Raw genomic sequence first — 13,612 nt, 5'->3', positions numbered from 1 at the left:
CATGAAACCGTCACCCCCTGATTCATTCCTGGAGTCAGAAATATGAGATGCTTGCTGACTAAAAAGAGCCACGACGTTGTGGCTGGAAATACATGTGTGGCCATTATCCCATCGTTCCCACTTTGGTTAAGAATTTTTAAAAAATTATTGTAATGTAATGTTTTTCTTTCACTGTCTTGTTGGAGTGAGTCTCTTAAGATTAGCTAGGGACCTCATTTTAATAAAGTATGCAGGTAATTTGTGTCTGTTTTTGTCTCATTTATATCCCACGCAGCATCCCTTTATCCACACTTAGATCAGCTCCCTAGACTCACTGACTGCCTCTGCCTTCTCTTTTACTTTCTCTGGAAACTGTCTTTCAATATTTAATTCTATACTCAGGCTATGAAAACTATTGGGTACAGTCATACAGTATAAGCTGTTGCTAGTATACATTTAAGGTGTCCATTCATTTATAAATAAAATGTTTTTGAGCTCTTGTCATATGCCAGGCACTGTGCAAGGCACTGCAAATATAGCACGGAACAAAGCACAGAAGGCTGACATCCCCATGGAGCTTGATGTCAGCCTAGGTGTCCAATGACAGATGCATTTCCAGCCCACTTGTTACTCTGAGCACACGTTCTTAGTGAAAGCCCACTCCTGTATTTCACAGTGGCCATTCCAAACCGTCGTAATGTTTCTGAAGTCTCTTACCAAATGCTCACCCTAGAGATGGCCAGTAGAACTTGGCATTCTACTCCACAGGGAATTCTTGGTTTCTGTCTCCTTATGTTCAAACTTGTCTCCACCTATGCCCATGTTCACCTCTTTTCCCTGTCTTAGAGGAACAGGTGCCCTTCCTCGGCTAGGTTTAACTTTTGCTCCTGTGCCCTGGATCCCATGTGACCCATTTTCTCTGAGATTTTTTCCTTCAGTAAATTTTTTTTTCAGTCTCTCCATATGAATCAGCAGAAACTCTCTCTTGGCTAGTCCACCCTAAACCGATTCTTCAAATCTGAGTGCCTCATGGTAGCCCCAGCCCTTTTCTTCACATCTAGGGTTCTGGAAAGAGTAATTTTACTTGCTGCCTCCTCTTCCTTAATTTCCATGTGCTGTGGAAGTGATTTTCATGTCTAATCCCTCACTCCCTTGACCATGGCCCTACTGAAATTGTTCCTGTTAAGATCATCAAACCTCTTAATTGTCAAATCCAGAGATTCAGAGAACACACTTTTACTTGTTGTCTTTCTCAATATTCCTCCTAGGTTTGGCATTGTTGACCACCATCCTGTTTTTGAAGCCATCACCTCTGGCTTCTGGAACACCATCCTCTTCTGGTTCTCTGCTCATCTTTCTGGCACCTCCATATTATCTTTCATAGGCTCCTCTTTCTGTGTCCAGTTCTTCTGTGTCCATCTCAGAGCTCCTTCCTCAGACTTGTCTTCTAAGCTTTTCTCCAGTGATCCTATCTGTGTCTGTGGCTTCAACCACCACGTCTTTCCTCCATCCTTTCTCTTGAGCTCATTACAGCCAACTACTTATTGACCACACTCACCTCTGTGTCCCACAGGCCCCTCACAGTCAGCATGTGCAAAACTGAACATACCATCTTACCCACTAAATTGGCTCCTCTTCTAAGATTATTAGCCAAAAATTAAAAAAAAGATAGCATGATCTCATCTCCACAGCCTGAAAACTTGGATCATCCTTGACTTTTCCTTCTCCCTCACCTTCTACAGTCAACAGACCATCAATGTATGTTGATTATATTTTATAAACATATATTTATTCTATATGTCCCTTCTACTCCAGTCTCTTCACAGCTGCTCTCGTTCAGGCATTTATCTGTCCTGTTTGATTTGTGGAATAGCCTTGAATAGCACACTTACCGTTTCTAGTCTCCTGCTTTCCCCTGCGCTTCTTCTATTAGAAAAATCAGTGATATATCCATTAGAATGATGATTGCATTGTATTATGATTGCACTGCACTGTGACTGATTGTATTATGATTCAATGTCTACTGCTCTACTGAATCGAGAGCTTCTTTGGGGGCAGATATTGCATGTTATTTATCTTTGTATCCCCAGTGCATGTGATAATGATGGGCATGTAGTAGGTGTTCAATAAACACTTGTTCAGTGAATAAATGACTCAATCTCTATCAAGAAGAGCAGACTGAGCACAGTTAATCAATCTTGGAAGCTTTGAGCACTGTCCCATTTTAGCAGCTTGAATGCCTAATTAGTTACTGATGTGACAATAACACATTTGGTGGTTGAACTAACACTATTGATTAAAAATAATATTAGTTAATTTTGCCTTTTAAAATAATATACACTTATTGTAGAAAAGTTAGAAAATATGGATAAGCAAGAGGAAGAAAATAAAATCATCCATCATTCCATTACCCAGTGGATAACTACTGATAACACATTGATGTAGATCTTCTCAGCTTGTTTTCTAAATTTTTACTTTCAGTAAAGGAATAGGATGAAGCCTGGGGGATGTCTTCAATGATGAGCTGCCCTTTGCAAGAGTAACCAGTCATTAAATCACAGTGCTCGAGGATTCATGGCAAACCTGACCTAGATCTAGGTGGGTGTTCACATCCATCAGCACTAATCCAGTGGCTAGACATTAGCAGCATCATTAACAGTGATAATACTTTTGCTAGACAGGTGTCAAACTAGGGTAGTGTCTTAGTCAGTTCGGGATACTGTAACAGAAAACCATAAACTAGGTGGCTTAAACAACAGAAATTTATTTCTCACCCTTCTGGAGGCTGGGAAGTCCAAGATCAAGATTCCAGCAGATCTGGTGTCTGATGAGGGCCACTTCCTGGTTTGCAGACGGCCATCTTTTGTTTGTATTCTTACATACCAGAGAGCAGAGAGAGAGAGGAGAAGCAAACCCTCTTGTGTCTTTTTTATAAGGGAACTAATTCCATTGACAAGGGCTCCACTCTCATGACCTTTCAGAGGCCTGCCTCCTAATACACTGGGAGTTGGATTTCAACATACGAATTTTGGGAAGAAACAAACATTCAGTTCACAGCAGGCAGTTACACTTGTTTGAAGCTAGACCCTAGACAGTGCTGTCTGGCATTTGGAAAGGAGGACAGAGACTGGGAAAGGAAATTCACATAAATTAGTAAACTTCTAGGATTCCAATCCTGGTACATAGTTGGGATGCAGAGCAGGAATCAGGTATGAGGACAGAGCACTTGGGGCAGGATAATATGAAGACTGTAGCCATTTGGGCATAAGGGAGGCTACTGGATTATCCAAGAACACTGCAGCCAGGACTTGGGGTGGCAAGACTCATTCTGGTCCACCTCCTGGTGGGGATTGAGCTCCTAGTGTATTGTCAGGCTGGGTCAATTTGGTTTAGAAATCAGGAAGAATTGAGCTGCCGGGCTGAAAGACTTAGTAATTCTAGTTATGTAGGGCTGGGAAGGTAGGAAATGATAAATCCCAAACCCTTTGGAGTGGTGAGATCCCACCACAATCTACTTAATTTTGTGACCCATATAACTGTTGTATGCCATATGTCTATATAGAATAATTAAAGCTAATTAGAATTAATTTTGGTTGGTGAGTGTTTGAAGAGTTTCATAATAACTCTAGAGATAATTAGAGATACTTTGGGATGTCACAAAAGAAGCATTTGGAATAATTTGACTAGATGTTTAAGCCAGAGTTGTGCAATGAAGGCTAGTAACAGAATGACAATTCTATAATTGCAAGAACACTGAATCAGGAAGTAAGAGTTTGGGGTTAAAATCAGTATGCTGCTAAACAGGTTCTCTGAAAAAAACCAACAACCCACCAACAACCTCGCTTTGTAGCATTTGCCAGTTTCTGTGGTGTAAATACTCCCGCCATGGTGGATTTCAAGTTTTCCATGGTTTAACAACTGGCTCACATAATTCCTGAATATTTAATAATCAGCTCTTATTAACCTTGTGCAAGGCAGCTAGAGCACACCAGTGTAATTTTCACTGGACTTCTAGTTAGCTTTGTGATCTTGGGTAAGTCATTTCACTTCTTTGGATCTTGGTTTTGTCATCAAAAAAGCAAAGTTGCTAAAATAACCTCTAAGGTCCTTTTCAAAGTTAACATTCCGATAATGCAGCTGGTGTTATAGGGCAAGACTAATGTCACATTATATGCCAAAAGAGTGACATCAAGAACTTTTATGAATGTTATTGGGATATATCAGAACATACAATTTGATATCAAGTCAGTGTAATCATCACCCACGTCTGATTCCTGCTGTCAATGTGTGTGTCCTTCTCTAGTTCCTCTTCCCAGAAGGATTAAAAACAACAGTGCAGCCATTAGAGAGCCAAACTTCACAGACCAAGAGTGAGGTAAGAAACCATTAACGGCTGGGCACGGAGGCTCATGCCTGTAATCCCAGCACTTTGGGAGGCTGAGGCGGGTGGATCACAAGGTCAGGAGTTTGAGACCAGCCTGGCCAACATGATGAAACCCTGTCTTTACTAAAAATACAAAAATTAGCCAGGTGTGGTGGCACGTGCCTATAATCCCAGCTACTTGGGAGGCTGAGGCAGAAGAATTGCTTAAACCTGGGAGGTGGAGGTTGCAGTGAGCCGAGATTGCGCCACTGCACTCCAGCCTGGGTGACAGAGGAAGACTCTGTCTTGGAAAAAAAAAAAATAATAAGAAACCATTAGCTGCAGTCAGAGAATTCTACACTCAGTTGCTGGGTTCTAGAGTCAGCTGAGGGGCTGAGAGAAAATCCTGTAGCTTAGATACATGACCCTGTACGACCATGAGACCCAAGAGGGTGGTTTTCCCTGGACTAGTGATGACAGATATGAGAGACAAATTTGTGTCTTTTATATTTATGTGTGTCAAATCCTGGCCCTTAATAGGAACACAGTAAGCATTTGTTGAGAGAAAGAATAAACCATTTGGGATTTTTTAAAATTCAGAATTTTAAAATATTAATTCAGAAGTAGTCATGTGCTTCTCCATGTTTACCTTGATATTGCAGAAGAAATGTGTATTCCAAGTGTGAGAAACTACTTTCTTGTTATAATGGAAAACTTTTTAGTGCCTTCAGTTCAATATTGGGGATATAAATCTGCCTTCCAGCTAGATAACAGAATGTATTACATAACCAGAGCCCAATGGAGAGAAACATACACGAGAAAAACCCGCACTGGGCAAACCAGGTATTTACTCCCACCAGCGAACATGTCCCCTTCCCCATGCGCCTTGACCGGTGGAATTAACTCATCTCTTTGGAAAGGAAAAGATAATATTGATCTGCAGGGCATACTTACCTATATATCATGTGATGCTTTACCAACATTTCATCCTCGTAATGACCCTCATAAGCTAAGCATTGCCATTCCCATTTTAAAGAAAAAGAAACTGAAACTCAGAGAAGTTAAGTAACAGAACCAGCTAGTGTTAGGGCCCCGAGTTAACACCCCAAAGGTGGTGCTTTTCGTGCCAGACCAGGCTGCCTCGGGGCTTCTGGACTTCCTCTTCCTGATGTCTCTCTTCCGTGATTGTTGTGGGAATTTGGATGATTTCTCATGTGAGTGAACCTGGCTCAGTCCATGCTCAGGCAAACAGAAGTGCCAGTCTCTGACAGGGTTCAGAGCAAATTTGTCAAGTCAGGCGGGTCCCGGACTGCGGTATCTGGGCTGTACTTTGCCCTAATGAATCAGCTCCATGGAGGCTGGGCAGTTGCAAAGGTAACTGACATGCTGTAGATCTGAGGGCCCGGTGAGTCGTGGTAGATGTGGCACCTGGACTTTGACAGTCTCCAAGAGGAGAGGGGGGACTCTTGGGCCAGGTCCCTGGAGCAGCGCTGAAGGAAGGTGGGAAGCCATCGGAGCAGGTGTGTGGGAACACTTGCTCCCTTCTTTCCCTTCTTTGAGCTGGACGTGCTGTGCTGTCAGATTAGGAAAGGCGAGATGGCCTTTACTGGGGCGAGGAAAGGTCATTTATGTGAATGTGTGAGTGTGATCTGTCATCATAGATGTAATTCCTTCATTTCGAGAATCGAAGGTGCTATTTATTTGGTGTCCTTAATCTGAGGACTGATTTGCTGGAGTTGATGTCTCTTGGCAGCAAAATGATGTGATTTCAGTGGAAAGATTGGGTGTTGCACCTTTGCATTCGGGGAAGGGCTGCCTAGTGAGACTATCTGGGGACAAGGAGAAAGCAGGTTTCTTCTCATTCCGCTTACTTGGTCCAAATGGTTTTGAGTTCCACCAGCCTTCAGAAAAGGCTCATGTGCCCTTCCTTGTGTCTGGGACATTTGGCCTTTCCTGGGATTTGCTGGCAAAGCTGTCATTGCCCCTGGCTTTTTCAAGGGAGTGAGCTGACATGGGAAGGAAGCCACAGGTTCCCCTGAGTTGTGAGTGACCTTGAGGTGGGAGGCCCCCTCTGCACCTTGCTCTTCTTGTGTGTTCTGCTGTCTCACAGCTCTTGGCTCGTAGCTGTCAGCCCTGGTTCCCTGGTGTTTGAGCAGAGTGACGTCTCGATTTCAACACCCACCCTTTTGACCTTTTGTTCTGATATGAATTTTTCTGTGAGGCTGGGATCTTCAGTAATGGAAACAAGTTAACTGATTTGATCAGAATCTTGCAACCTAAAACAGTTTCTAAGGAAGAAAAAAGTTGAGGCCGACCTAGTCTGGGGATGCTCCTGACACAAGAGAATCCTGAGCGAGAGTAAGATCTGAGGTGTGCTTTCCTTTGGCGGGTGCAACCCCTGCCCCCCACCACCCCATGCTATGAGCAGAGGAACCTGGAAGGTAATCAGTCCTTGGAGCAATTTCCCTTTTCAGGAATACGGGGCGGGGTGGGGTTGGGGGGGGTGGAAATTAGTTTGATGCTAAGGAGACTTCCAGGATTTAAAATCTCCAGCCAGGAAGAATCCGGAGACATAGCCTTCTAATTTTTTATGAAAACAATCCTAAATTTGCCTCTTGTTGGCTCCTCTGGAGGAGGAGCAGGGATGACCATATTATATAGGTTCTAGTTCTTTAAGGGGGTTAATGTAAGGATTCAGAAAAGGTGCTTCTTGAAAAGGTCAGTCTAAACTTCTTTTTGTTTAGTAAACATCTTCAGCCACTCATACTACCCTCATCTTTATCCTTGATAACACTACTATTTATTAAGCACTTTAACATGTTGGGTAACATGTCAGGCACTTTACATAGGTTATCTTTAACTCTGTCAATAACCTTGTGAGGCAGTCATTACACTCTCCATTTCATGGGTAAGGAAATTGAGGCTTGAAAAAATGAACTAGCTAGTTAAGTGGCAGAGTTAGGATTTGAACTCTGATCTAGCTCTCTGCAAGACCCACTCTATGATACCACAGGGCCTCCACTGTAAGTGTTAAATAAACACTTGCTGGCAGAATATGTGAAGAAACATCAACTGGGATTCCTTGATAGCATTTTTAGCTGTACCTGTTACTGTTATCTGTCTCCCATGCCTCCCCCATCTGTCGTTGTTCCAAATGTACTTTTTAATTTTTTAAGCAATATCAATATAATTGTCTAGTCTGTTATTTGCTTCATGTATCTGAGTTTTTTTTTTCAGATTTCTCTGTATCCGTGACCATATGGTTTGTTTTAGATAGATTTCGAGGACCATAGCTGCTCTTTTCACAAAACCTAATCAACCACTATGTTTGGATATAGATTTCAAATGATGATTTTTTTTCCTTTTTCTTTTGTCTGCAGGAAGATAAAATAACTACACAACTTACTCAAAACCCAAGACAAATTCAGAGTCAGTGATGGAACTTTGGGCTCCCCAGAGGCTGCCCCAGACACGAGGGAAGGTCACAGCACCCTCAAAGGATCCAGACGGAGGGTTTTGGAGAGACGGATATCATCGGCCTGTCCCTCACTCTCGGCACAATGGAGAGAGGTTTCACCAATGGCAAGACAACCGTGGGAGCCCCCAGCCACAGGAGGAGCCCAGGGCGGACCATCAACAGTCCCATTATGCCTCCAGGCCTGGGGACTGGCATCAGCCTCTGTCTAGAATTGACTATTACGAAAGTGGTTATCCCAGTCAGTTGTATTCAAGGTATGGCTTTAGGGCTTGGAATGAATGCAACTCTCCCAAATGCTTATGAATAGATTGTTCTTTTCCTTCTTCCTTTTCCTTTTCTTTTTCTCCCCCTTTTTCTTTTTCCTTCTCTACCTTACTACATGGCATTAGCTAAATCCTGTCCTCTCCCAAGTTTGTTTCTGATGACTGAAGATAGTATTTCTCTCCTCTTTATCCCCTAGTGGAACTTCTTAAAGCCATCACAAATGCAATTGAGTATTGGGGGGTGGGGGGGGCAGTGTAGAGGGAAGAAAAAGTGGTGAAATTCAAAAGAGCAGATGGAACCCTCTTGCTCTGGGATTGCAAAAGGCAGTATATGTAGACTATGGAAAATTTTTCTTGGAGATCCCTATAAGGAGTTCCTCATTGTCATTAGACCAGTCTGCCTTGGGATTAGCTTGACACTACCAGCACCAAGAAGAGTCCTAGAGCCTACCACAGTACCCGGAATGTAACAGGCATACCAATAATCCGTATTGAATGAATGGGAACTTTAAAAAAATTGACCTTAGGGAAAGCAGATAGAAACTTGGAGGCTGCAAGTCCAGAACGAAGAGGTTGCAGTGAGGTCATTCTATTCAGTTGGAGAATCTGGAATTCCTGTTTCCCTGGCCTGTAGCACTGGACTTAATATTTCATGGAATGTTGGAGGCCATCTATGTTCTACTTTAGGGGTAATATTTACCTGCTTACAGATTCAGGGTTGAAATTACGACTATTATTATAATGAAATTTGTCCCTAAGAAATACTAAAGAATTACACCTGTAATCCCAGCACTTTGGGAGGCCAAGGCGGGTGGATCCTCTGAGGTTGGGAGTTCGAGACCAGCCTGTCCAACATGGTGAAACCCTGTCTCTACTAAAAATACAAAACAAAACAAAACAAAATTAGCTGGGCGTGGTGGTGCACACCTGTAATCCAAGCTACTTAGGTAGCTGAGATGTGAGAATCACTTGAACCTGGGAGATGGAGATTGCAGTGAGCCGAGATCATGCCACTGCACTCCAGCCTGGGTGACAGAGTGAGACTCTGTCTCAAAAAAAAAATTACTAATTGATAAAAACATTAGTATTATGATGGTCCTCTCTCCAATCTTTTTGGATTGTTGAATTCTCAAAGAGAGGCATGTTCAGGACAGAGGCAATAAAAGTAATCAGACTTAAGATAGTCCAGTTTGACTTTTTAATCTCAATTCCATCTGGAATAAGCATGGAAATTACAGTGGTATATTGGAGACAACACAGTCATCTCAGGAAGTGATTTTCTCAGATAATGTCAGGACAGAGTTTTCTAAGATAGTATGTATGTATTTGGGGAGTGAGAGTTTTACTATAAAGTAAAAGAGTTTTAAATAAAAAAGAGGTTTTTAGAATAGAGTTTTAAGTAAAAAAATTTTACTATAAAAATTCTACTCTTGTTATACAACAAAGGCCTGACTCCTGCTCTGATTCTGTTTATAGGATCTAGAATTAACCATGGCTTTCAAGCAGATTCTAGGCTGGGTCACAACTCTGTCCTCTGAAGCTGTTTAGTTTGTCAAGTCTTCCGTTGGTTTCTGTCTTTACTACCCTTGTCCTCAACTGACCAGTCTTCTTTGTGCTATTTTAGGCCAGGTTATGAGAATTCATATCAGGGCTATCAGTCTCCCACAGTGAGGGAGGAATATGTTTATGGAAGTTATTACTATCACGGACACCCGCAGTGGCTGCAGGAAGAAAGAGGTATGGAAAAGTCTCCAAGAAGCCTCTGGGATTTGGGGATGGGGCAGCTGGTCTGAGAGGCAGGGGAGAGACCAGCGGAGCCATGTTCAGACCCTCACCTTGGGCATCTTTTCTTGGCCAGACGAGACCACAGCAGAAACACTCCTCCTCGATGTCCTGAGAAGAGATATAAAGGAGTTGTTTTCCTTTGTTTGCATAGATGATGGTACTGTTACTAGTACTATGGGTAGTTTGCACTTCATCCACATTTTTTTCTTCTACTTTGCCTTATAGCCAAGATTATAGTCTTCGACCAAGTAACTGTGAAGTCAGTTCTTAAGGACATCTGCTGGGCTATAGTAGGAATCTGTCACTTCACCCTGAGGACAGCAGATATGCACCCAAAGGAGTGTTCTCCCCTATACTAATAGGTATAGGGTGTGTCTTAATGGCAGCGTCTGAACTGCTAGCAAAGATAAATCTGTTTCAACATTGAACACACACACACACACACACACACACATACACCCACCCCCACCCCCACACACACATGTACACACCAATCCCCATCGTTGTGCGGTTGTATAGATCCATGCTAATTAGTTCAGAGGGGACTGAGAGGCGTCCTATGGACTTTCATCATCAGCTCTCACCTCTCTATTTTTCAATTTGGAAAATATGTTTTTAGATCTACTGTGCTCTAGGAACTCCTCACAGCTCACTAATATCTTTCTAAGAACTTTCAGAAACAGGAAGTGACCTGTCTTGATTTTGTTTTCTCTGAGGGTGCAGTGCCAAGGCAAAGGAGTCCTTATATCTGGCACGAAGATTACCAAGAGCAAAAGTACCTTGATGAACATCATTATGAAAACCAGCACAGTCCATTTGGAACAAATAGTGAGACCCACTTCCAGTAAGTGCGAAAGGAGAGGCCAGTTTGACATGATGTTGTCAAACTCAGACTATGTTGGGCAAATTTTCTGGCGTCTGATGCTGGTCTCTTACCTCCAGAAGCCTGTGTACTTTTGGTTTAGCCACAGGGATATGGGAGTATTCCAGGATGGGCCTGGTCCGCTGTTAATATGGTCCCTGGGAAGAGAGATTCTTATCACTGAGAGTCTGTTCCCAAAGCTGGGCAAGTCTGAGTCCTGTGAGGTTCCCTGAGGTCTGTCCTAAAAGAGGACTTTAATTCTGTGTTGGCCTCAGAACAGATATGGCCTAGAAAAAGCTCTCATGATTAGATCATGAGAACCTACCTGGGGCTGGGGTGCTTCTCCTCAGCCTACGCCTGAGCCCTGAGAATGGGCCATCTCCTGGTGATAAGACAAGACAGGGAAGAGAGTTTTGCCTAAGCATCTGTCCTGGTGCTCGCAGCTCTGGAATTCACCAACCTAAACACTCTGATGTAAGTCATTCCAGAATGTCAGGCTGTAGAGACCAACCCTTCTCATCAGGACCTGAGGCCGCTTCCAGCCACTGAGCTGTGGAACTCAAGCACTCCTGTTTTTCTGGGATTAGTAGATTGAGGTGGCAAGTGGGAGGAAAATGCTTTCTCCTAATGCACCCAGGCTGACATGGCACCTGACCATGCTTTGGAGCAGGTCAGCTTCTGGCGGAGAGTGCTTCAGCCTTGCTGGCTTGCCCAGGACCCCGCTCACTGCTCCTGTCATTTTGCTGCAGATCTAACAGTAGGAACCCTTATAAAGACAGCCCTGCTTCCAACTCTGGACAGGAGTGGCCCGGGGAGCTGTTTCCAGGAAGCCTGCTTGCTGGGGCCCAGAAAAATAAGGTAACCTAAAGTGACGTGGGGGCTGGAGACTGTGTCCATGTGTCTCAGCTGACACTGTCAGCAGTGGCAGAACAGGGCCCTTGGGGATGGATGTCCAGCGGCCCGCCGTCTGGAGGACCCATTCCTTCCCTCTTGGCAGAACCTCCACCCATGTCTTCCTTTCTTCCCTCCTTACTGCCTCAGTCTTAGGCAACTGAGGGCCTAAACTGAACTCCTTTGCATTTTCAGCAAATTGAGGGGATTGAGAAAGGTCACCCAGCTCACTCCAACATACTGGGAAAGAGAGGACGCTCTCATCCAGGTGTTAGGTGTTAGGGACCCCAGGGGACTAGCAATTTGGTTTAACCCAGGAAGAGGGAAGTTGCTAGAATCTTTGAATTCAGGTTTGAGAAGCAGGGCTTGAAACCTTTTCTAACTCTTCATTCATCCTGTTCCTCTAAAAATCTTATTGTATGCACCAGCTGGGCCACAAAATGGAGATCTTTTTTAAAATAAACTTTTTATTTTAGAATAATTTTAGATTTGTGGAAAATTTGCAAATATACTACAGAGATGGCTCGTTTCTTTTGAGACAGAATCTCACTCTGTCGCCCAGGCTGGAGTGCAGTGGCACAATCTCGGCTCACTGCTACCTTCATCTCCTGGGTTCAGGCGATTCTCCTGCCTCAGCCTCCCGAGTAGCTAGGATTACAGGCACCCCCCACCATGCCCAGCTAATTTTTGTATTTTTAGTAGAGACGGGGTTTCACCATGTTGGCCAGGCTGGTTTTGAACTCCTGACCTCGTGATCTGCCTACCTTGACCTCCCAAAGTGCTGGAATTACAGGTCTGAGCCACCACGCTCAGCCAGAGATTGGGTCTTAATTTTGAAAGTCTTGTATTAATCTTGTTTCCTTTATTAGGTTTGTATGATTTTTGAGGTCAATTTCTTTTGTATACTTAGTGCTTAATAGGGTAGGGCACATATGATTATGACTAATAGTAACAATACAATGACAGCAGCCACATACACATGTACAGCACTTTACAGCGTACAAAGAGCTTTACTTTTTATTTTATTTTATTTTTTTCTTGAGACAGTCTCACTCTGTTGCACAGGCTGGAGTGCAGTGGCACAATCTCGGCTCACTGCAACCTCCGCCTCCCTGATTCAAGTGATCCTCCTGGCGCACCTCCCTAGTAGCTGGGACTACAAGTGTGTGCCGCCATGCCCAGTTAATTTTTGTAGTTTTTAGTGGAGATGGGGTTTCACCACGTTGACCAGGTTGGTCTGGAAATCCTAACCTCAGGCGATCTGATCCTCCTGGGTCGGCCTCCCACAGTGCTGGGATTACAGGTGTGAGCCCCTGGCCTGGCCCAAAGAGCTTTTGAATTCATTATTTTACTTGTATGCACACAAGATGTAAACTCAATGAATTTCTTTCTTTATTTCTTTAGAGACAGAGTTTGCTCTGTCACCCAGGCTGGAGTGTAACAGCATGATCATAGCTCACTGCAGCCTTGAATTCCTGGGCTCAAGTGATCCTTCCACCTCAGCCTCCCAAGTAGCTGGGGCTATAGGTGTGCATCACCATGCCCAGCTAAATTATTTTATGTTTTTTTTTTTTTTTTTTTTTTTTTTGTAGACATGGGGTCTTGCTATGTTGCAATTTGGGGTCTCAAATTCCTGGGCTCAAGTGATCCTCCTGCTTTGGCCTACCAAAGTGCTGGGATTATAGGTATGAACCATCATACCTGGCCCCATGAATTTCTTTACGCCTGCATCCAAGGGGAAAGCATGGTACCTAGAGCATAATAGGTGCTCATTAAACAGTCAATGAATGAGGCCGGGCATGGTGGCTCATGCCTGTAATCCCAGCACTTTGGGAGGCTGAGGCAGGCAGATCATGCTGTCAAGAGATCGAGACCATCCTGGCCAACATGGGGAAACCCCGTCTCTACTAAAAATACAAAAATCAGCTGGCGTGGTGGTGTGCCTGTAGTCACAGCTACTTGGGAGGCTGAGGCAGGAGAATTGCTTGAAC

At 43.7% G+C, this 13,612-nt stretch overlaps 1 protein-coding gene across 1 annotated transcript in view; it reads left to right on the top strand.

The window, feature by feature from the left end:
- The first annotated feature begins 2,543 nt into the window (after positions 1-2,543).
- The window catches only part of SEC16B (SEC16 homolog B (S. cerevisiae)), a 46,027-nt gene continuing 34,958 nt past the window's right edge, over positions 2,544-13,612 (top strand). The window contains exons 1-6 of the mRNA XM_011962384.1: positions 2,544-2,577; positions 4,283-4,354; positions 7,723-8,074; positions 9,708-9,820; positions 10,592-10,712; positions 11,480-11,588. Of these exons, the coding sequence (XP_011817774.1) occupies positions 7,779-8,074; positions 9,708-9,820; positions 10,592-10,712; positions 11,480-11,588 (639 nt within the window). The 5' untranslated portion in view covers positions 2,544-2,577; positions 4,283-4,354; positions 7,723-7,778. The remainder of the gene's footprint in view (positions 2,578-4,282; positions 4,355-7,722; positions 8,075-9,707; positions 9,821-10,591; positions 10,713-11,479; positions 11,589-13,612) is intronic.

Source organism: Colobus angolensis, unplaced genomic scaffold (assembly GCF_000951035.1).
Source record: "Colobus angolensis palliatus isolate OR3802 unplaced genomic scaffold, Cang.pa_1.0 Scaffold59, whole genome shotgun sequence".
NCBI lineage: Eukaryota > Metazoa > Chordata > Mammalia > Primates > Cercopithecidae > Colobus > Colobus angolensis.
Note: the sequence above shows the minus strand (reverse complement) of the source record. Positions and strands in the feature narration are given on the sequence as shown.